The 25171-nt window shown below is 33.8% G+C and overlaps 1 protein-coding gene across 1 annotated transcript; it reads right to left on the bottom strand.

The window, feature by feature from the left end:
• Window positions 1-8235: 8235 nt before the first annotated feature.
• LOC148610005 (acid sphingomyelinase-like phosphodiesterase 3b) lies at window positions 8236-24905 on the bottom strand. Its single transcript, XM_088541818.1, has 8 exons — window positions 24830-24905; window positions 22920-23020; window positions 22405-22439; window positions 14615-20931; window positions 12857-13113; window positions 10498-10667; window positions 9664-9841; window positions 8236-8843 (listed from the first exon to the last, which is right to left on the bottom strand). The coding sequence occupies exons 4-8, from the start codon at window positions 14866-14868 to the stop codon at window positions 8305-8307; spliced, it is 1398 nt and encodes a 465-aa protein (XP_088397944.1). The 5' UTR covers window positions 14869-20931; window positions 22405-22439; window positions 22920-23020; window positions 24830-24905; the 3' UTR covers window positions 8236-8304.
• Window positions 24906-25171: the final 266 nt, after the last annotated feature.

Below are 25171 nucleotides of genomic sequence, written 5' to 3'. Positions count from 1 at the left end.
ATGTATGACATTTTCAAAACTTTATAAAATTATAATGGGTGAAATAAACAACCATATGAAGGATAGTACCCAAAACAGGTGGCTTACTTCAATTTCAAGTCTCATTCCAAACTTGTTTAATCAATATATATATATTAAGGCAACACCACTCTAAGCAATGGCAATGTAGGTGAAATGGCTTGGACAAGTTGAAACCCATAATAAAGGCTAATACTAAAATAGCCATTCTATAACCCTTTTCGGTCGTTCCCTCTGCGGGACCCGAACTCGTACCGCTGTGATATCTATGGCAACACCGCCTGCATAAAGTCCAGCGCCCTAGACCACTCGGCCAGATAGGCTAAATATAAATATAGCTTTCGCTGGACGGGTCATTCCTCCTCGTAGGATTAATCTAGGGCTGTAACTTAGTACACGTTGTATGGTAGTATGGGACAGTTCATTTAGATGTTATCATGTAGGATAGAGGATCAAATTAATGATGCATGTTGATTCGTTGTGACATTCATCATTTATTTGAAAAAAAAATACGACAGAAAAAGGTTTTACAGTAAGCAGGATTTCTGAGTACAAAAGGAGTCCTGAAAACAGTACTAGTGTTTGAAAATTGAAATTTGTGATAAGCAAATTGATTCTCTGTGTAAACAGAAAACGATTGAACTTCTTATAAACTAGTAAATTAAATACTTCTGAAACAATAAATGAGTCATTTGGACCATTACAATTACAACTCATGCATAAGAAATAATTATATATTTACCCCTTGACGGTTTGCAACCATACTTTCCTCAGATAAAGATTTCGGTTTCTTTATTGTCATCGAAGTCATTGTTGCCATTTGTAAAATGTAGATTGTCCTGTCAGAAAAGACTAATGGGTTAAATAGAAGGCTGTTTGGCCTCCAACATCCATCATCCATCATATTTATTCGCACAATGATATCAAAGTTCATGCAATTTCGCAAATGTCAAATACAATTAATTTAATGGTATGGGTCTTCTTAACTCCCATCTCAGGATTAAGCATCGTCTTTGCCAAACACGACATCAACGACGCAATGATCATTGTAAGACAATTTTGATGATCACTTGGATTACATAAAATTTCGTACCAATATATCTGCATTCTTATGTTTGCAAATCCCCAATAAGTAAGCTAGTAAATAGTGAACCATAGTTTTAAAATAACAATGGACGCGGGTGAAGATTATGAAGCATGGGAAGAAAGAAAAGGTGCAAGAACCAGAACAACTTGGTCTTGGTGCAAAGAGGCAAAAATATCTCACCTCTCTCATAAGAATTAAGTTGCTGCCCTCTGCTGACAAAGACATTGTTGTTTGTATGAAAAGCGCCTTACGACGAATATTAAAAAAAAGGAAAAAAAATTCGGGTAATCATACATTCACACCAATCAAATCCAACAATAATTACATCATCAAATTAGCTAACAGCAAGTCTTGAATGGTCTTGTTGAATAGCCTGTCTCAAGTCTAAGGACCACTTTGTATTAGGTTTCCAAATGATATTAAAATCTACACAAACAAAATTACATGGCAGGATCATTTACATGTACTTGTTCAACGATAAGTTTTCTAGATCTGTTGGGGTAATTCAAAAGGTGGTAAATCCGTTTTATTACGTATTATTCACATGTAAATTCTCAAAACAAAACAAAACAAAACAAAACTAAACAATCTCAAGATATTTAAAATAATCTTAAATCTAGGTCCTCTGCTTTTGTTAGTTCAATTTAAAAATTTGATTTTTTTATTATTATTTTCCGCTTTTTGCATTGATAAATTAAAAACTCATAAAAGGCAACAAAAACATCGTTAAAATGCATTTGACTGCTTTAATTATAGTTCTTATAATTGGAATGGGGATTAGGGATGGTGTATGTTATTATGGATTTTGAATGTTGAGGATGGGGAAATTAGTCTTCAAATATTTATTGACATGAAAAAAATGTGTAAAAATATTAATAACAGACAAAAAGTTGAAGAATTTAAAAATATAGAATTCCATTTGATATTTTAGATATCTGATAAAAAATATGCAATGGGGATTGTATGGGGGAGTGGGGATTTTTCTATGGGAAATAAGGAATTATCAATTGGGAATGGGGGTGGGGACTTTGGGGAATGGAGTGGTGGTATATAGTATTATTGGGAAGTTCATATCATACAAGAGCTGTATTATAAATTCAATTGGTTTACATAATTACTTAGTCTACTTAACCTAAACATATTTAAAGACATTTACAGAGGACGTCATTCTGCTTAATCTGTCATCTCATTGACTGCTATTTCATCTGTCTCACAACCAATATCAAGATGTCTTTTAGATGCTCCCAACATTCTCTGGATGTTTCAACTTTCAACCGTATATCATCCAGTTGGTTCGTCAGTAGACTCATCTGTCCCTGGCGTCCAATTTAATCTTCTTCGTGATTCCATAACCAGCAAGATGAAAATTTGTCGTAGACTGACTGTACCACGAAGAAGATCCTGATTGGTTTCGTTCTCCATAGCTCTTTCAAAGTAAAAGTTTCTCTGATAGATTCTACTATTTCAACTCTCTTTGTTTGCTTAGATCTACAAATTTTGTTTTTCTATTGACTATCTCACTCCCGTCTGTGACATTGTCTGTCTCTCCATAGCTGTTCCTAAACTTGTCTACCGACACAAGTGTAACCTAACCCTAAGGTGTAACACACCCTCAGCCTCGTTAACCAAGATGTTGTGCATGTTTGAGTTCCAACATCATTGATCTTTTTCGCTACAGTTGAAACTAATAGTACGCTGACCAACTTTCTCCATTCATGGACAAGGGCCTTATGGGATACCTCTGTCTGCATCTGAATGTGTGTCTTCAAGATGTTGTTATACTTTCTGTTTAGTACAATGCAGTTGTCCTGATTTAAACCTACTTCATAAATTTGTAAGGATCTTAAACAAATTCTAAGCCTCCTTTATGTCAGTTTTCCTTATATTTTCTTTCTGCTCGTCTTGTTTTCCTTATCTCATCTCTGATGTTGCCCGTTAGACAAGCTGTTTCAAATCGTTTTTCTCCTGACGCTCCCTGTACATTCCCTTTAGATCTATTAGTTTTTAACTTAGTGAAGTCTTCTCCTTTAAATACATCATATATACCATGAACAAATTACAATTATATAGTAACATAGTACTTTTTTATAATTATAATTTCCCAAATTAGACGCTATGAAACACCAGATTAATTCCACGGATACCAGCTGCCTCTTGAATGGTCGATTGTATAAAAGTAGTAGTTTCTTCAACATATATATTTTAATAGTAGGATAGCAGGCTATCGATTTCGCCGGAGTATCATACGGCTAAATTTTATATTGATGGAAAGTTTATTTCAATTTCTATTGATTTATCGATGTCGTACACATCGATCGTGGTCATGAATCGAAATAAATGGGGTCAAAGTTCAATCCGTAAAATCATTGAAATTAGTTATATATTTTTTGTTTTACTTATCCCCTTCTCTTTTAAAGATAGATATATTTTTGGGCATTGTCTTAATTGGTATGCATCTATGTATAAAGTGATTCAAACTTTCAACCGTATATCATCCAGTTGGTTCGTCAGTAGACTCATCTGTCCCTGGCGTCCAATTTAATCTTCTTCGTGATTCCATAACCAGCAAGATGAAAATTTGTCGTAGACTGACTGTACCACGAAGAAGATCCTGATTGGTTTCGTTCTCCATAGCTCTTTCAAAGTAAAAGTTTCTCTGATAGATTCTACTATTTCAACTCTCTTTGTTTGCTTAGATCTACAAATTTTGTTTTTCTATTGACTATCTCACTCCCGTCTGTGACATTGTCTGTCTCTCCATAGCTGTTCCTAAACTTGTCTACCGACACAAGTGTAACCTAACCCTAAGGTGTAACACACCCTCAGCCTCGTTAACCAAGATGTTGTGCATGTTTGAGTTCCAACATCATTGATCTTTTTCGCTACAGTTGAAACTAATAGTACGCTGACCAACTTTCTCCATTCATGGACAAGGGCCTTATGGGATACCTCTGTCTGCATCTGAATGTGTGTCTTCAAGATGTTGTTATACTTTCTGTTTAGTACAATGCAGTTGTCCTGATTTAAACCTACTTCATAAATTTGTAAGGATCTTAAACAAATTCTAAGCCTCCTTTATGTCAGTTTTCCTTATATTTTCTTTCTGCTCGTCTTGTTTTCCTTATCTCATCTCTGATGTTGCCCGTTAGACAAGCTGTTTCAAATCGTTTTTCTCCTGACGCTTCCTGTACATCCCTTTTCGATCTATTAGTTCTTAACTTAGTGAAGTCTTCTCCTTTAAATACATCATATATTTACGATGAACAAATTACAATTATATAGTAACATAGTATTTTTTTATAATTATACTTTCCAAAATTAGACGCTATGAAACATCAGATTAATTCCACGGATACCAGCTGCCTCTTGAATGGTCGATTGTACAAAAGTGGTAGTTTCTTCAACATATATATTTTAATAGTAGGATAGCAGGCTATCGATTTCGCCGGAGTATCATACGGCTAAATTTTATATTGATGGAAAGTTTATTTCAATTTCTATTGATTTATCGATGTCGTACACATCGATCGTGGTCATGAATCGAAATAAATGGGGTCAAAGTTCAATCCGTAAAATCATTGAAATTAGTTATATATTTTTTGTTTTACTTATCCCCTTCTCTTTTAAAGATAGATATATTTTTGGGCATTGTCTTAATTGGTATGCATCTATGTATAAAGTGATTCATACATGTTTTAGTTCAGCAAATATATTTTGTCGTAAACTGATATTATTTGTCAACAAGTTCAATTTACTTTTTGCATGGAAAAATTGGGATGTGTGCCCCAGGTGGTGGAATGGGGTACCCCTGGCATGTTACATGCTGGGGTTGTCCGGCTATAATACGCAAACCATAGTGGGGTACCGTGTTGGGAAAGATGCCGCATTCCTCGCACGTTAAAGAACCCTGCTGTGGTATTCGATAGGAGTAGGAACCACTGCTCCGCCACAGGAGGCTATATTGCCCGACCTTACCCACCCCTTCCTTTTTCTAGTGGCAATCAAAATTTGTCGACCCTACTGTCCTTGTGTTCCATTCCATTTTTCATTTCATGTTCATCGTCTGAATATAGCTGAAATATTGCTGCTCGGACGTTAAACCCTAACAATCAATCAATCAATCACAAAATTGTACTACTCTGTAGTATTTATAATTTGAATCTGAATATACATGATTTGACGTTATTTTCGGGTATCTAACCTTATAAGATGAAGCATAACTTCCTACCCTAAAAACTATTCAAACACATCATTGATTTCTTTGATTACCGACATAGTCTCAACATTACCTTATATATAATTTTTTACCGGCGAAGTAGAATACCCTCAAAGATTTAGAGGAGTAAGAGTATTTTAATATTCCATATTCATAGCAAAAAAGCTTTAATAATTTAGTAAGGCATTGAAAAGATCTTCATAATGCGATTGACCTTTAATAGACGAAACCAAATGAAAACGCTTTGCTGAATGTTACAACTCTTATATTATCTTTGTTTGCCCGAGTGTCAGTTTCCTTGAAGTTTGTGTTTATGTTCTGACATATATTAGTAGTTTGACGTGGACATAGATCATTGCACACCAGGTTTTGTTCCAAACAAACACAGTTCCTCGCATAAACAGATTTTCCTTTACACGTGCAAACTAGGTCTTGAAGAAAATCTGATTAGATATGTCCCTCAAACACAATAAGTGACAACGCTTTTCTGTCCCTCCCATCAAAATAGATTTCGTGACTTAGAAGTTAGATGGAGGCTGGGGTGTATGTGTGTATATAAGTTTGTAGAACAGATATCAACACATGTTAATGCCGCTTCACATGGAGGTTGATTTGCTAGACGGGCATATTTTGATATAGCCAATCTAACTCTCTGTTTGTTCAGATCTGTGTGTTCGGTCTAATGTTTAACCTTTTGAGTTGTACAGTTTTGCAACAAGTTGTCAGCCAGCATCAACTTGCTTAAAAATATCACATTTTATAACTGATACAAGTCACTAAAATCAGTTTTACTGATTTTGATTGTCTTGCATACCGCTATGTAGTATCGCACCGTTTAAAGCGTACACAGGCGGTAGAAGTTTGCAAATGACATGACTAACGGTTTACACACGTCATGCACCGGACGAAACGACGACCATCCTTTATATTGCTAACGGTTCTGTTTGAGACCAGTGTTCGCGTGTATTCTTTAATCTCGTTGTCCGTCCGTCCGTTTCACCTTTCTTTAGCAGAAATGTCAGCTTCAGTCAGACGGAATGCTTAGATATTTCATATATTGTTTGCATGATTCTAATGTCCCCACCCGGTTTTTAGATTTCTCACTGATCTACCGTCCTTTCACTTGTCGACTAAGTGAGTGTTAAGGTAATTTTTATCAGAAGGTATGATTGGTTATTCGGTATATTGATTTTGCATTATGACTTGTTGCCTAGATGTCTTCCTTTTTAAGACAGAAATGGTTGAGTCGGGGAAAACAAGTTTAGTAACCAACGACACAGTTTTTTTTGTTAGAAGTATGACTGAACCCAGACATATACAGGCTGCTAAGTCATGAATACTATTTCTCTGTAATTTTCATATATTGCACTGTCGCACATGCAAATTTCTGTATCACAGTTCTAAAGTCTCACTCATTTTAACTGGAAGGAATCAAAAATTACTATTACAGTTTGGAAAAAAGAAACAATATTAATTATTATAATTGAGTTAAGATAGCGAATAATTGTCGAAACATACCTGGAGTTCTCTAGAAATATTCTTTAAATACAACTGTAGCATTTTGGGTAACTTAATAAACAGCGACTTGCTTTAAAACCTAACTTCGGACTTCAACAATACCTTACGGTAGTGTCGCTATCAATATAACATTACAGTATATGTCATCCAAGGGAGCTTTCTCACTTCAAAATATTAATTTCATAAAAGAATCAACAAATAATATTACTCTCTTAATCGGAAGAATATGCAACCTAAATCATAGGGGTGGAATCCTGGAGGTGGGTGTATTTGCAATAAAACCACCAATGAATTCTTAAGATAACTCTAACAATCCTTATAGTAACACACCGCCTGTCTTTGATTCTTCACGTAGAGTGACATTTTTTCGAAGCTTTATGTTTTCTTCCTTCAATCTAACGGAAATATTACAGGGCGAAAATACCGCCATGAAACCTTAATAGGTTCTTACACGAGTCTCAATTGAAGAACTGGGATTTTTTACACGAGCGTGAGAATTTCCGTCTTTTCACGAGTGGAACGCAGTGCAACAAGTTTAAAGACGAAGAATTCCTCACACGAGTGGAAGAAATTCTAGATATTTAATAGATGGCGAGTGTATGAAACTATTTCTTCCGTTTTACAGCTAAAAGCTGTGGAATTACAATAAAGGTCATCGAATAATTTGCATAATATACGTACCGTATTGCAGGACGCCGATTAACCACGCGCAATGTAGAATAAACGCCAGAAAATTTCGTAATATAGTAATTAATTCTTTAGTTTTTGTATAATTTGAGTGTAATAACTTACATAGTCATACAAAGATAAGGACCTGCACACAAAAGTTGGATTAATTTATTCATTGACCCTCTGAACTTTACTGGACTACTTTTACTTTGCGTGTCGCGATTGGCTATAGGCAGACACGGTCGCGTGCACCTGTCTGTCAATAAAAAAAACAACAACCAAAATGGTAGAATTATATACCCCCAAGTGACTTAATGGTATCAAAAGTGGGGCAAACTTCCGGTTTTATTGTAAATAAAGTTATGTGTTTTTTTGTTTTTCGTGTTTTTTTTCTCAACACATGTTTTCACCCTCTATAAGCTTATTAAATAATGCATTACTAAAAACTGCCCAAATTTGAGAACAAACAACTCAGTTCGACCATCGTAGATCGTTGACAGGTAACACAGTCACTCCGTAGTTAATAAATTAATATTAGAAGTGCCCATCCCCCTTACTCCAACCCCTGTTGGCACGAACTTTTGTGCTCAATTTTAATAATAAAATACATATTTGGTTTAATTTTGCAGCCAAGTTTACATAATTACTGCATTGTACGCCGAGTTTAGGATTAAAACATCTATGTTATTTATAATGATAAAAGATACAGACAATAACATGGCTGTACTAGCGATATATTTATGTAGAAACTACTGAAAAATTATGTCTCATGTACCAACTTATACATTGTATCATCCTAAATGACAAAGATCTTTATCAGATATAAACAAAGAAGAATAAAATACACAGCATGTAACCCTGTTTGTTGCGCACATGTATATGCCGAAGAAACAGAAAATTCCTTAACACACCTATGGAAATCGGCATGGTCAACATGCTTAAAATTACAATAAAACCTTATATGGCAAGCGATGTCACAATCTTCTTGGAAAGTCTCGCCTATACTTGTGGTCCAAAACCTATGGAAATATTTAAATTCAGTGCTTTCACGTCTTTTCATCCGCTTGATAAGTTCAGCAACAGAAGATGGAAAGAGATCCGGAATATTAAAGGCTACAGTGGCGTTATATTCTATCTTCCACTCAGAGACATTATTTCGGTTAGCTTGATGGAAGTCCATGTAGTACTGTGTATAGTCTAAGAGTGCCCCACTAGTTCTGTCGTATTTCAATAACGGAACGCTTGGGTTGTGGGCTGGCCCTGTTCCTATTGTTGGAACTTTGTACCTCCAAGGAGTAACGGATGGCGCGCATAGCTGAAGGACAGCCCCCTGGCCTAAAATGAAAAGTGATACATGTTGTGTACTTCACATAAATCTTATTTTAAAGTATGGACAATCAAATATTCTAATATGTTATCTGCATTCCAGAAATGCCATTCATTGTTTTAAGGAGGTAAACCTATGGTAACTCTTACAAATCACTGGAACGTTTGTACTCAACATTTTACATCAATTTCGTTTCAGCATCAAAGTAACTTGGACTGATTACATTCAGTTTGAAATGAAAGCTTGATAGGCTTTGGTGCACTTGAATATGATAGAAACATATCACTGATTTCAAGAGTTATGTCCCTTACCCTAGGTCTACCTCCTTTAGTATCAGCATGTCGAAGTATAAATTATATGAAGTGCATTGCAATTTCATCGCAAAAAGGAAATAACTAATGTACCCCAATCATTTTACTGTAACTTTGAACTCTGCACCCTTTGAACACTTTGACACTTCTAGGACTAACGAACTGTCAAATAGCCATCAATAGACCTTAAACTATGTATCAACATTGTGTTTGTTTCTTAGCATGATAAATTATTTTTCAATCTTATCAGATTCTACCAGATTTTGTACTGACAGTCTTATGAGCTAGTAGAAATTACCAACGCTTAGAATTCCAAACATAGTCATTGAACAATTTTAACCTCGCATTCCTACATTCCTTATTTATTGTTAAATGAATCAAGTATGTATACATATGGTTAAGGGGTAAGATCTGAATCAAGTCTTCTATGAATCGCGGAAATTTCCCTAGACACCCCCCCCCCAAAAAAAAAAAAAAAAAATATCTGCATTCTCGCTTTATCAAACTTTCCATTTACCTGAGTCAGTGTGATGAACTCTAAAGTTGTTTGTATGTTCGTGTGCGCAATGCAATCCAACAATGACGTCAGCGAAGTTCATGATGATTGAGTTCATTCTCTTGTTGTACTGATTGTAGAACCAAGTTATACCATTCGTAGGCGTAACCCCTGGAGGGATATGAGCGGTTACTAATACCTGACAAAAATGATCACAATTCTCCTCATGTTCATATCCTAAGTTATCATAATACTACAAATATATATTATTCTTAAGCGCTAAAATAATTTATAATTGGATTGAATAAAAAAACAAGTGCTGTATAGAAAACCATGAGGCCAAGAGAAAACAAGTAGGACAATTAGTTGCTAAGATATCTAATAAGACCGACAAATATACATGTATAATACTTCCCGTACATGGAATGGATGTTCACTTTGGTGGGGGAACATATTGTTTTGTCCTGTCCGTCTGTCTGTCTGCTTGTCATACTTTTATAAGTGCAGCTTCTCGAAAACTGCTGCTCAACTTTTATGAAACTTTGAAGGTAGTTAGGACATGATATGTTATTGTACATATTAATACAAATTCATGATCTGATCCCCTGAATCATGTGAGAGTTATACCCATTGAACTTTGGAAACTGGGAAGACAATTTGTTTGTATACAAGAACAAACTATTCTAGACTTTGAGTGCATACTTTTATTTCTTTATCTGCTTTTATCTTAATGAAAACAATAATTCAGACGCCTTATCTATGTTGTAAGATCAAGCGACAAGCAAGTTAAGTTAATAAAGTGAGCGTACATTTACAAGCGAATAACAACACAGCAACGAGTCTATCTTCGTATACCTTTTCCTTATTTGTTCTGGCAGACTGTAAAGTTTGTTCTAGCCATACAAACTGGTCAGCTGGATCTGGATAAGGGGGATTTCCCACTTGTTTGTTAGTTGTATAATACAAATTCGTGTTCAGTCCAATGACTCTCATTCCAGTTTTAGTCTTTAAAGAGTAGTATCCACCTAGACAGTAGAGTAAAATACTTTGTCTTGATTTTGAGTACACAAAGTCCTCAATTGCTACTCGTATTATTAGTGGTTCTAGTTCTAAGTGAGACTGGTACATGTACAAGTAAAGTAAATACGATTATTTTGATCATCTGTGTTTCCTGTTTTCACGTTTAGGCTATGTACTCTGATGTTGATGTATCTACCGTTAATTGCTTCCATACCCTTCCTGACGCTTTGGTATTCTAGCCGATAAATGATAGGTTGAATGTATTGTGAGTGAAATATAATTTTCATAAAGAATCTTGGCAAATTTTGCAAGATTCAAGCTTTTACACTAAAGATGTGCGTACATGTTCAAATATATCCATGGCAAGTCTGCTACATGTATTTAAAACATGTAAAACTGTTGCTGAGATTCATGAATGCATGGCGCTTTTTTTATATTCAACAGCAGCTATACGATGATGTTAAATCTTACAACTGTCCCACACACATTTGATATTAAAATGTTATCATACATGTAACACTGATCAACTCGTTTTCTTAAACCCGAAGAGTAACAATATGTGGAATTTCTATTTTGTATTCGATATTATATTTCGTTTCTACTGAAAATTAACATCCAATCTCATATTCAGTAAGTAGAAATCGTTTAAATTATTAAATGCAGTTGCTTTATCATAGTTAACATCTTAAATTTATGAAAAAGCGTGCGTTCAACCTTAGCTAGTTTTGTGGATTTTCCAAAATTACACCTGACTGATTATGAATAGGTCAAATTAATTATAAACATATTTTTATTCATTTATACATGTACATGTAGCAATAGCATTTTTTATATTATTCTTGTAAAATAGTCATACTTTTACATTTGTACAAATAGCAATGACGATATTTTCCCTTGTTTTATACCGGGGGTGGATTCTTGACAGAGTTATGCTCTATTTCTAATGATTTTTAGCGATCCCTGACGAATAGAACTACTTTGATTCGCAATTGACTACTATTCCGGCATTTATTTTCAAGAAGAAATTCTCCTTTCTGCATCAGAGGTTATGTTTTAGTGTAGGCACGAAACCACAATTATTTTTCCACTATCTTCTTTATAGCCTTTCTGTAATTTAATAATAGTTTCACCACCGTAATTCAATTCACATTTTCAGGGATGTTAATTATTTTTTCAATTTAAATGCATAAACACAGAGATACCTAAAAATGACCCAAAATGGCCTCCGGATGTTAAAAACTTGACCTTATTTGACCTCACCAAATCACAACCTCAATATAAAATTTCTCATTTCAACATATTTATTAAAATAATTTCATTATTCCCCTTCCATTTGAGCACAAAAAGTAGGAGAAATTCTGAAAGAAAGTGTTTCTAAAAAAGTCCCATATTATTATAGGAACTATATGTGGAAAAGTGAATTTTATATTGAATATACATATAATTTTATTTTCAGAATCTCCATGATTTAAGATGAGATTTATTAATAAAATATTATTTGAAAATCATAATTTGACTTGATCTTTTTAATTATTGAACAAACAGAACTCATTCAGAAATAAAATCAGCGAGTTACCTTGTGTTTATATTTTTATATTTAATTAAGTATATGACCTAAGTTCATGGATATGACCCTGGATTGTTACCTTATTTGGAATTTCAGTAGTATTGATTATTTGTATTCGTACCTATTGTAGGTGTAATACCACTATTTCGGAAACCAGTCGCCTGCACATACAAGAAAGTAGTTCGTAATGACACGAAGAAGTCACATATTGCACCGTATCATTCTCCTTGTTTAGTAAAGGTATACAAACTTGATGGTATCTGGAAGCTGAATGAATCAGCAATACTCTCATTTTCTTTATTCAGTGTAGGGTAAAACAATTCTGAACAAAAAACTCTTGGCCCCTTGATATGGCTAAATTTCAAAACGAAAGTAGTGATATCTGCACCTGTCTTCTTTCACTTTATCGTTCTTTCCTAGAAGGCTGATAAGGTATGTTGATATTTTATGAGAGTTAAGGTGAAGGGTGACCATCATAATGATACTCCTCTAGCACAATCTGTACTGATGTAAAACAAAATCTGAGCCTTATAAAAAGCTGAATTTAACATAAAGTAATGGAGACCAGAAATAGTGGTATGAAATCTGTAGCGGAAATAACCGATTAGTTCCGATTTGTTTATTTACCTTTCAGAAATGACTCGGCTGTCTCGTCACCAATCCATTCTCGCCACTTTTCAAATGTCTTGTTGTACAAGAGATTCCCGTTAGGTGGATATTGGTTATGGGGATAGTTGTCATGGTTTCCAAGTGTCGGGTATACAGGAGTATTGGGAAAAACATCCTTAATCAAGTTTGTACAATTACCGATTAAGGCATCATGAATTTCGAGATTTACATTTTTGAGATTTACATTTTTGTCACTGGTGTGTGGAGTGCTGTCTCTGTAATATTGATAAATAAGGGTTACAGCGTGAGTATATATATATATATATACAACGTCTCAGAATGTGACGACTCTATTCGCTACACTGCTCCATCAGATCAAATTGATACAGGGAAGATAACGTTAACTTATAGAAGGGTCTGAAAAATTCCCAACGATGTTAGAACTGTCAAATTTGCGAAGCAAATGTTTTGGTCGTTCCCTCCGCGGGACTTGAACTTGTACCGCTGTGACATCTATGGCAACACCGCCAGCACTAAGTCCAGCGCCCTAGACCACTCGGCCAGCTACGCTATATAAAATATAGCTTTCGCTGGCCGGGTCATTTCTCCTCGTAGGATTAATCTAGGGCTGTAACTTAGTACACGATGTATGGTAGTACGGGACAGTTCATCTAGGTGTTATTATGTAGGATAGATGATCAAATTAATGATGCATGTCGCAACAATATTATACAACGTCTCAGAATGTGACGAGTCTATTCGCTACACTGCTCCATCGGATCAAATTGATACAGAGAAGATATGGCAACACCGCCTGCATTAAGTCCAGCGCCCTAGACCACTAGGACTTAGTGCAGGCGGTGTTGCCATAGATGTCACAGCGGTACGAGTTCGAGTCCCGCGGAGGGAACGACCAAAAAATTTGCTTCGCAAATTTGACAGTTCTAACATCGTTGGGAATTTTTCAGACCCTTTTATAAATATATGCTTCACTATGGTTTGCGGTCAGGTTTTCCGTATTATAGCCTGACAACCCCAGCATGTAACATGCCAGGGGTACCCCATTCCACCACCTGGAACACACATCCCAGTTGTTCTGTGGGCAGAGCACCTAGCCCCCGGCTAGGTTCCTGAGTACTGTTTAGTCGCCTTTTACGACAAGCTCAGCACAAAGCAGTGTCAAAAAGTTTGTTGATAAAAAGTACGTAACATAATAATTTATCATTAGCTCTGTACGATATTAAACTTTATCTCTGTTTAGGTAATTAGTTCATCATTGCATGCATTATGAATTATTCTCAAGCATAAAGCTGTTTGTTGTGACCTGGTCGATAGCTACTGTCGTGTCAGATATATATATATATATGTATATTAACCACATTCGAAAATTTCCCCCCTTTTATAAGAATTTTTAATAAATTATCTCAATTTTGTGACGAAACAAATTGATCTCGAACCTCTGATAAAAGCTATTATTGTAAAATAAGGAAGCATTGAATGTCATACATGTGTTTCAGGGGAGGAAAATGTCACGGAATATTGTCGCAGTGAAATTGGATTTAAGTTCAAATAAGTTCTTTTGCTAACACATTAAACATGTTGCAAAAACAAAACCTCGGAAAATCTCCCGCTTTGAGAAAAGTTTGAGAGGGAGATCTTCCGCTGTAGAATTGTTGAAGGCTAACACCACTGTATATGCAAGACACGCTCATATATTGGGATAGTACAGTAAATCTAGAAACAGAAAGAAATTAAGTTTAAACCACCCCGGCTTACCCTGTCCATATTATAAAATCGGCATCAGGCTTCAGTCGCCCCATTGCTTGAACAGTATCGTTGACCAAACTCCATGGGGAATCGCACCATTGGCTTCCAAACATTCCATATTGTTCAATTGCCTCGACACAGGAGAACTCTTGTCCCATATACGTATAATCCCAATGAAAATCAGTGATATGCCAAAAAACCCTAAAACGGAAATAAACAGATGTGCAAATAAGAGGTACCATAGGAGGCATACACAAATCCATGGCATTTCAAGAAGCAAAAAGTCGAATGTCAAAAAGAAAAAAAAAAACATATTCACATTACTTTCCATTCGTAATTTTATTTTGAATTCAAACTAAGCTGCAGCATGACCTATGATGTGAAGGTTTTCTAGTCGTTCATTTAAGACCTATGGTTGGCCCTGAGCTAACATTTTATTTTCTTTTTTTCATCCCGGTGGTGTTGTTGTCTCTATGACATATTCACCATTGCCATTTTCGTTATAAGCATGTAAGATAAATGACAACTGAATGTAGTTCGAAAAGAAATTGTTAACGGACTTATAGATAGTGCATGTACATGTATACAAGTATATGTACATGCGTATCGTAAAATAAGATAATCTGAGTGATATTTTTGCTATTTACTAAAAGCTATTTGTACTTCGTTACTAGTTAGAATAGGTACAAATTACAGTGATTGCAATAAACAGATATCCTGCTACGCTAATCAGTAATCAAATACGCTCATAATTATCTGCATTAAGTCGATAGAACGTACTTGAAAGATATAGTAGTATTGGGGTGATTATGTAAGTTTCTTAAGTAACATTTTTCAAATTCAAATGTACACAAATGTGTATGATATTATGCATCATTTGTACCCTTCAGGTCAGATTGAAATAGATAGACAAAATGAATAAGTTTCTCATTTGAGTTAAAAAAAAATGCACAACTCTACAATAATAGAAGTATTATTATACTTTCAATCTTACCTTCATCAGAATAAGCACTATAAACAAAACAAACAGTAACTACCAAGTAAAATGTAAACATCATTGGTTACAAGTCAAACTACCCTGTACAAAGTGTTTATAGTGTATTATAATAATGTATTACGATCATCTTGGGCTGTGACTTTCACGGGGAATTGATAAAACGATGGTTTTGATTTATGGGTGGGTTTTCCAAGTTGTGTACTAAATTTAAGTAATTCAAAAGATGTAAACATACATGTAAAAATATACCCACTCGTCTGTGAAGGTGTTACAAATGTAAGTAATTAATTTGGTAGTTAGTGGGACCAATGGAGCCAGTGCATGTGTAGCAAAACTGGTTTGCTTCTCTGCTTTGTTGAACGAGGACAGGGCCCGGGGTGTTACCCAAACATCTATATGCAATCTAAATGGCTAAGTAATTGAAGGGTGTTTTTTTTATGATTTATTACGGGATTTTCCGTCTGATTATACAGATACAAGCCAGGAGAATATGCATTTAATTGCATCACCATTACATTGACACAAATCAAAACTTTTTTATATTAAAATTATTTCTATTTTATGACAATATACATGTACATGACGATTGGTAAACATCAGGGCAATAATATATCGATGTATCTAAAAAGAGGGGTGCAAGGACATTATTTCCCATTTTTTGTCAATTTTACATATGAAAATGACACATTTTCCTAGAAAAAAGAGGATGCTAATCCCCTGTTCCCTCTCTGGATCCGCCACTGCTCTGTACATTTTATTTTTGTTTTGGTACATGTACAATCCAATACAGAAACAGCTTCCGACTTATCTTTAGATTAATTTAATCATTAAACAATTTAAAGTACTGATTTCAAATTCTGAAACATGTATTGTCCCTGAGTATGTTTGCCTCCATAAATTGGAATGAAGGTAGGTACATCGTACTCTGTTTTATTAAATGCAATGGATTTTAAAATTCTTATAGTGTATATGTACTATATCACCCAATTTTCCCAAAATGTCTTCCTGTCGGTTCGTCCGTCCACATTTCTCGTTATGATTGTCTTTGATATATAAGTACAATTGAATAAAAAGATACGATTATATATAATTTCCTTTTAAATGTTGTCATATTAAGCTTGAACATTGACTGTTTCGTTAAAAACACGATCATAAAAACATGTGATTCGGCTGATCATCACAACTATGACTAAGTTAAAAATTTAAAAGTTTCTTCGAAGTAGATATTTTTTTTCTATAAAAGCCATGGAAACAAAACTGGCTATACTTGTTAGGAAGTACAATGTACATTACATTAACTCAGACCTGCATCCAAATATTCATAACGAAGCATGTTACCACTGCTTTTTGTTCGTTGGTTTGATTTGTTTGTATTTTTTGTAGACATCTGGAATTTGCTTCTCAAAAGTTAGTGCCCCGTGCAGGTCCGGGTGTTGAAAGAATAGGCCTGCAACAGCGCTAAGCTTGCCGTAAAATGCGACTTAATAGTGCTCAGAACCTTAGCCGGGGCTAGGGCGCTCTGCCCATAGAGCAACTAGGATGTGTGCCCCAGGTGGTGGAATGGGGTACCCCTGGTGTGTTACATGCTGGGGTTGTCAGGCTATAATACGGAAAACCTGACCGCAAACCATAGTGGTGCACCGTATTGGGAAAGATTCCACGTTCCTCGCACATTAAAGAACCCTACTGTGATATTCTCCCGGAATCATAGGGCTCCGCCACAGGAGGCTAAATTGCCCGACCCTACCCACCTCTCCCTATTTCCAGTGGCAATCAAAATTTGTCGACCCCATTGTCCTTGTGTCCCATCCCTTTTTCATTTCATCATCATTTCATTTTCATTTTATCATCAATTTCATGTTCATCGTCTGATTATAGCTGAAATATTGCTGCTCGGACGTTAAACCCCAACAAACAACAAACATCAAAAGTTAGTGATCTAGATCTATTAAATTCACATCTATTTGAGTATTGATTGATCTATTAAATTATATCTATTAGAATATTGGCAAGGATAAAAGTGACATGGGTTTGTATACACTTAAATACGGATAGCTTTTCAATTGAGGATTACTTTTTTTTATGACGAAACTAATCCATCTACATGCAACATACGTGTATTTTTCATTAAACAAAAGTGATTTCTGGGATGTACATTTGTACAGTACTTGCAAAAAGTATGCAAAAGCAATCGTAGGATACTTTGGTTCTTCTTTTAAATTGATTTAAACAGATTTTGAATGTAATTAAGCCAGCGTAATCTCCGCCCATATTGCCACTACTTCTCGGGACAAAATATTGTTCGAGTGTATTTATGCGAAGTTTTCTTTGATTAAATAACTGTACGTTGTCAATATTTTCATGTCTGGGAACTGCACTGTGCAGGCCGACTCATACGTTTGATACCCGTTTCTGTCATTAATTCAGTTGCGACTCTTGCTGTATGGACTGCAGCATTTTGGTCTTGAAATATCTAGGTGGACTATTTGTGAATAATTGGGCAAAGTGGTTTACTCTGTAGACGAAAAAGGAAAAAAAAACAATGACACCGTACACATCGGTTTTCATGGTGCATATGGATACACCATTTCTGCTCTACACCTGGAACGTTGTCTGATTTCTGGACACGGTAAAATCATGCGTTAGGTACGAATTATCGGTTGAATGAAATACAATGTAATCACGGGCGATTTGAGGTTTGAATTCTGACTTACTAGTGTCTAATTATTACAAGCTTATTGATACAATCAATACATTTAATTTTAAGAATATTATCAATAAAGCAACGCGTGTAACGGAAGCAAGTAGCACACATTTTACTTGACCCGATTATAATGAGCGATACAATGATTTTTATAGTTTATAGATATACCTCACGATATTAGTGACCACAGCGTTGTTTTTAGAGAATGTCCATTAAAGGAGAGAACTGTATGGTTATATAACAAAGCGGACGAAGAGAACCTTTGATATAAAATGGAGGCTTTAGATTAGACTGCACTCATCCAAGACGAAGTAGATGTTGATAAAATGTGTCGCATATTTACTGATTATTTCACAGGAGTGTATTCCAACAAAAGTTGTAACAGTTCGGAAAAATGACAAACTTTGTCTTAAAAATAACTTAAGAAGAGAACACGTGTACGCGACCGTTTACAAAGAAATGCGATTAAATCAAAAGTGGAGAAAGATGTAATGAATTATAGGCGAGAGCGACATACAATTAATAATATGAAGAAAATACGTACAGAGCAATTCGAAAGTGATATTGACAATTTTAATTTGGAAAATGCAGGAAACCCTTAAACACATTGGAAAACAATGAAAAAGCTACTGAAATCAGGTAAACTAGAACATTCAGATCCAGAAATATGTACACTTCTGAATTATTTTTTGTTCTAATTAAAAAATGAATGACTAAATATTTGTGCAAATAAGAAATGTGTAATCTATGGATACACCATATTTTCTGTATGAATTCTACTCAACGTATAATGAGCAAAATCAATAGGTACGGACATTTTTTTAAATTTGTCCCTAAAATAAGGATATTAGAGATCATGAATTTTCACCCATTTAAAAATTTCTTGAGCGAACAAGTTGTTGACATATAAAATGTTTTCAATGCTGTCGGAGTTACATCGTCTATCCATGGAACTCAAGCATATCTTGATATATTTGACACCTTTGAAGACGATTGCAAAGATTTTTCCTCCAGTTAGCCATTTTTTATAACAACGATATTCGTGTTGTTGTCTAAAGTAAATTGTCGAAACCATTGATTAATTGAGTTTGATCATTGACCACTGTTATCATTACATGTATTTTGTTATCAATTGATTTAATTGTTATAATTTAAGCCTTTATAATGGATATGACCATAGGCTGACACGAAATCAGAATTTGTTTTGTTGAGTTTTCAGTCTGTTTGGCAATTAATTAGGAAAGCTGAAACTGAATTATGGGCTTTTAAAAAGTTTGATCTTTTCAACATTAATATAATTTTATTACTTCTAGAAAGTACTTCGTTTTTTTTTCGATTTCATTTACATGCACATGAAATCGCAGTTCTAACGATTTTATCAGATTTTGAATATTTCGAGAATGCGTTTTTATAAACAAACAAGACCGGCAAACTTCATTTTTAAACGATATTACATTTTCCTCCATGTCATTAAAGTAATGTTTTCAATTGCTGGTTGGATTAAAATATAAACGACTTAGGGTCGATTTATGCTTAATAAACTGCAAAGCGGTTTATGTTACAACGTAACCAGTTCAAAGTCGTTTATGTCCCATAATCGAACCAGCAATTGAAAACATTTTTTTTATTTTAATTCAAAATGATCAGAAAACAATAATAAATTCACAATATATATATATATATATTTTTAAATATGAAATCAACATTTATTTAATGCAGATTAATACTATCGACTGCCAATCGATTGGGCATTTGTAGTTTACATGTATGCTTTTAGTGTATTGAGATACCCTCATTGAAATATTTCCGTAGTTAGGGGCGCAGCTTAAATACCAAGTTTGGATATTCGAAATGAACAATATTGCTCAATAACGCTAAAATATTCAGAATTAAAAAAAAATTAAATATTTAGATATAAATAATGTTCATTTGTCACCAAACCTACGTCGAAGGATAAAACCGTCCTTTTCATTTTTGTGTTACAAAAATTATGTACGCTAGACCTAGAATTTTGACATAACAGTTCTTCGATCGTCTTTTAAACATACAATTGGGTAACTGACACAGAAAACATTGTACTAATTGTACCAACAAAAACCTCAAGGTATGAAATAACCTCTTAGAAAAATTCAGCAAACAATAGATAAATTACAATGTCAATAATTTTAATTCAACTAGATAAATTGTGTTACGATTTTTGATGTCCACTTTTGAATTGTTTTATATAGCAGAAATCCCTAAAGTAATTTAAATAGTATTAGCCCAGTAATTTCAAGCTGCAAAGGTGTCCTCAGAACTCCATTATTAAAGAATGAATGTATTCAATTTATCATTATTGAGTCAGATAATGAATACTTGTTTGTTAACAAATTCTAGAAAATTTCTATAATTGAAATAACATGTTTAAAATGTGTCATTTCTATTTTTAGCAATAAAGATCAAACAGATCAGAATAAACAATCTTATAGTTATTACATTCATTCAAACATAATTATATATTCCTAGTCATGTGATCGTTCTCTTCCTTGTTTAGATTGTGATATAAATATGTTGCATTGTTCACCAAAGAGACTAATAAAAACACATGTCTTGTGAGTTATCTTTAACCTGCAGGCAACTTATACCCTGTAAAACAATTCATAATAGAATTAAAATATTGAATTCCAAGAAAAAAAAAGAAACAAAATAAGAAACTTATGCTCGTAATGATTGTGTGATAATATGTTCTGTTTGCCTATGCAACATTTGCAAATGGAGTATTGTAGCATGCAAGGCGATAAACCGTCCACTACAATACTTTCCATAGAAAGTTGTGAGGTTAAAGTTTTCTATTGTAAATCAAATACAGAAAGACCGTGTTTTGTTATTGTTGTTTTGCTCTGCTTTGTTTTTGTTTATGTTTATGTTTGTGTTTGTTTTGCTTTGTGTTTTGTAGGTTGTTTATTTATGATTTTCAATTGACATGTAATAAGACAATCATTTAAAACAATCATTATACAGTATTTCAAAATGAAGTCTAGTTATATCAAATTGGAAACTCTTAACATTGTTTACTATGTATGACTTAATAGATTCTATACATCTGGTCTAGTTTTTGAGGTACACAGAATAACATGCAAGGCAATAAACTGACCACTTCAACACTTTCCACAAAAAGTTGTAAGGTTAAAGTTTTTTATTGTTCTTTTACATACCAGGTTTAGTTTATGATTTGAAGGGTTTGGCTTTTGTCGTCTCTGTTTGTTTTGATACGACAGTTGTAATCACCAACATTCCAGATGGTTTTTTAAATCTTTGTTTTGTAAAGATATTTATGATGTAAGAGAGCAATCAAGGCAACCAAGATTCTAGCGGAAGTCAAAAGATTGAAAAATTAGGTAAAAAAAGACATGGAAAACAGACACACACAACACAGAACATATATAATCAAATTGATACAAAACAAAAGTAAATGAGCAACTCGGACTCTACTAGAAACAGGGAGCACGGACCAGGCGCATTGGGAGGGTAAATATCATGATAAGAAATCAAAATGTATTGAACACATGGCAAGTTGTGAGCAGCCGTTTCAAATGGCTCTATAAATCTTTAAGGCCCCTTGGAGAATACGTGTGTATTTATCACAAAACAACAAGCTGCAATGTTCACCAAATCATTTGATTTATGCAAAAACGATTTTGTTTTAATGCAATGTTAGTGTGAATATTTAAAATTCTTAATTCATTTCTACATTTTTTCACCTATCCCCAAGGACCTTTTATTTCTTCTTAAAACTTCTGTCGTGGGAAATTTTTGTTTTTGTTTGTTTGTTTGTTTGTTTGTTTGTTTTTTTTTTGGGGGGGGGGGAGGTGTTAAGGTACGTTTCCTCTGTTGTGGAAAACTCACAAAAGTGTATGATTAGTCATAATTTCTTTTTAACTTGATAATGCAATTGCTACATAAAAAATTTAGTTTAATTATGTACATTCTTAGTTATGGTCTCTGTTTGACTTCAAATACAAAATATACAATATTCTTCTTACCTTAAAGGGAGTTTCAAATCGTTGGTCATAAAATATATTTGTTACTTAAAATGGTTTCGCTTTCATAAACACTTACCAACGGTTGGTGTTTATCTAGGTTTATATTTGAACCTACAAAAAAGAAAAATATTGGTAAGTCCGCCTGTAATCAGTTTTGACAGGTTTATTTTGGCTATGTTCGCCGGTCTACTGCCATTACTGTGTCCAGATGTTTCATTGTTTAAGTTTGCAATTTAATAACGGCTTTTGTTTTTAATTAAATAATTCATGTTTATTCGTTCAACTTAATTCAAGGTGGTTTGACAGGCTCCTTGTACGTTTGCTCACCATTTTCGAGGTAATCAATTTATTTACATTTTTAAGTGGTCACGGATCAAGTGCAAAATGTTTATATATCGCTATTACAAAGAAAGAGAAACATGAGAAGTTTAACACATTACGTTTCAAAAGAAATGTCCAAACCTTTCTTACAGTTAAAATCATTTGCTTACTTTTGTTAATAAATTCTTTAATGGAAATGAAGTAAAGGAATTCACATTTTAGCCATTTGTATTAAAAATGTAATTTAAGTTTAATAAAGGAGAACTTTACCGTTTCTCTTTTCCGAGTTTTGCAGAGTATAACAATGATGACTATTGTAAATGTGAGACATGCAGCTACAACCGTTGAAAATAGTTTGAGTTCACTGTAGCCTACAATACATTGTGTGAATAAACCAATTAGAATGACACAACTATGTTCTACTCTTTTGTGTAAATAATGCAGCTTCAGCTACCTTGGTAATTTAAAGGCTTTTACTCTGATTTAAATTGTGTTTACAGATAACGATACAACCTATGATTGCATAACATGCATCATGTTTTATTCAAATTACATTATTTTTGGTACTAATCGAAATATTTCCTTTTCAGCTTATCTCAATATGATGGCAGTTTTCAATGTATACTGGGAAATTATACTTTTGAAATCTCAAAATCTGGTGTTTGTCAATGCAATAAAATTTAGGCATCTTCAACGATACCTTTTTGTTTTCCTGAACATTGTCGAATTGCAAAAACTGAGGATTCAAAACAAAACATAATTGTTACATGTAACTACTGCAAAAAAGCTATTTGGCCTGAATTTTGGCACCTTCAGTGAGCATTAACCCTTCACTTCAACCAACTTAAATTTTAGATTACATTTTTTTAACCAACCAGTTGTTTATATCATGAAAACATTTGCCTGACTTACATTACAATAAACAGAGAATTATTGTTTTACCTGTCCATTATAGGGTCTATCGGTTCATTATGACTTATAAAAGGACCAGTTATTATTTTGGACAGGTAAATAATGCCTTTTTAAAACAGAAAAAAAAGTCTCATTATAGGTAAATAAAAACAGGTACAAGCGGTGGTTGTCAGTACCAATTTGCAATTTCCTGTTAAATGGTAAAGCAATGAACGAAAATTTTTCATTTGAATTTGAACTGAGTATCCAGCAAATGTAATTGTTGATAGAATTCAAACACATATTAATGTAGGAATTAAAAAAAGCTGGCTAGTACAGTTTTTATATGAAATATATTCTTGAAAGACTGTAATAGTTTTTGGTATTGCATTGAACTATTGCGGTCTTTCTTTGGCCATTATAACATACCTTGGACATACGTGGTAACTCATCCTTTATGTAAAAAGTCATGTATAAAGTACAATAATATTAACTCTTTTGAAAGAGTTATCTAGGGACCAATATTCTAGCAGTAACCAAATGATGTAATCCAGGAACAAAGACCAGACATGGAAAACAGACACATATAAGAAGAATATAAAATAACCAGAATAATACATACAAGGTAACAAAAGTCACAAATCACTTACACATCAACTGTGTCATTAGAACCTTTTGTCATAAGGACCACTTAAAGGGTATTGTAATCTGATACTAGTACATGTATAAAGCTTTACGAAACCCTGCAAAAGCATAAGCATCGTTAAAGAGTGCCTCATAATCTTGAATTTAAAAAAATCGTTTTCAGAATTATTTAAACAAAATGCTATTCAGTATTCAGTGTCTTTGTAAATCGACGAAATCAATCATAATCTGAATTAGCAATAAAATTTAGCTATTGCCCTACTTTATCTCGTTGAAATTTTATGACTGTTCTTTTAGTGAAATGAAACAAAACTTTATGATTCCAGTGTATTAAAAATAGCAGAATTTGTCTTTTTGTAAATTGAATGATATGAAAAGAACAACATTTCTTATCTAGAAACTTTAGAATTGAATGAATTCAAAATTGCAAATTCTATTTAGAATTTGTAAAGATGATTCATGAAAGTTGTACAACTTTACCACGACGAGCATAAACGATGATAACAATTTCTCACTGTATGTCATGATGAAAAAACACCATGGAAGCATTTCAACAAGAAGAAGAGAGGACTGTGTAAACTCATACAAAAATTCAAATATTGTATACAAATATAACAAATACAATTGTAGACGGCTTTTCTTACCGTTTTCCACAAGTGGGGTTTGCTGTGTTGTGTGTATATCTGTTGTGTTTACTTTGTTATCAAAGGTATATGTTCCTGCAAATAACATCCGATTTAAATATGATGTTTTACATCATTCATAAAAATCACGATCATTTAATATGAATAAAAATTAAGATATAACATTCCAATCGACATTCTGTACAGTTACAAGATGCATGAAATATCTGCCAAAAATAGTGGAGGGAATTAAAAACTTGTTTCATTCTTACTCAATATATTAATTATGCATATGATTTGGAAATCATGTAAACCGGGATCCTAACGGTAATTAAAAGCATATGATCCACGGATATTATACAC

The sequence above is a fragment of the Perna viridis genome, chromosome 8, assembly GCF_037379345.1.
Source record: "Perna viridis isolate PV_CMFRI_1.1 ecotype Kerala chromosome 8, ASM3737934v1, whole genome shotgun sequence".
In the NCBI taxonomy this organism is placed as follows: Eukaryota; Metazoa; Mollusca; class Bivalvia; order Mytilida; family Mytilidae; genus Perna; species Perna viridis.
This window is presented reverse-complemented; position numbering and strand designations above follow the sequence as displayed.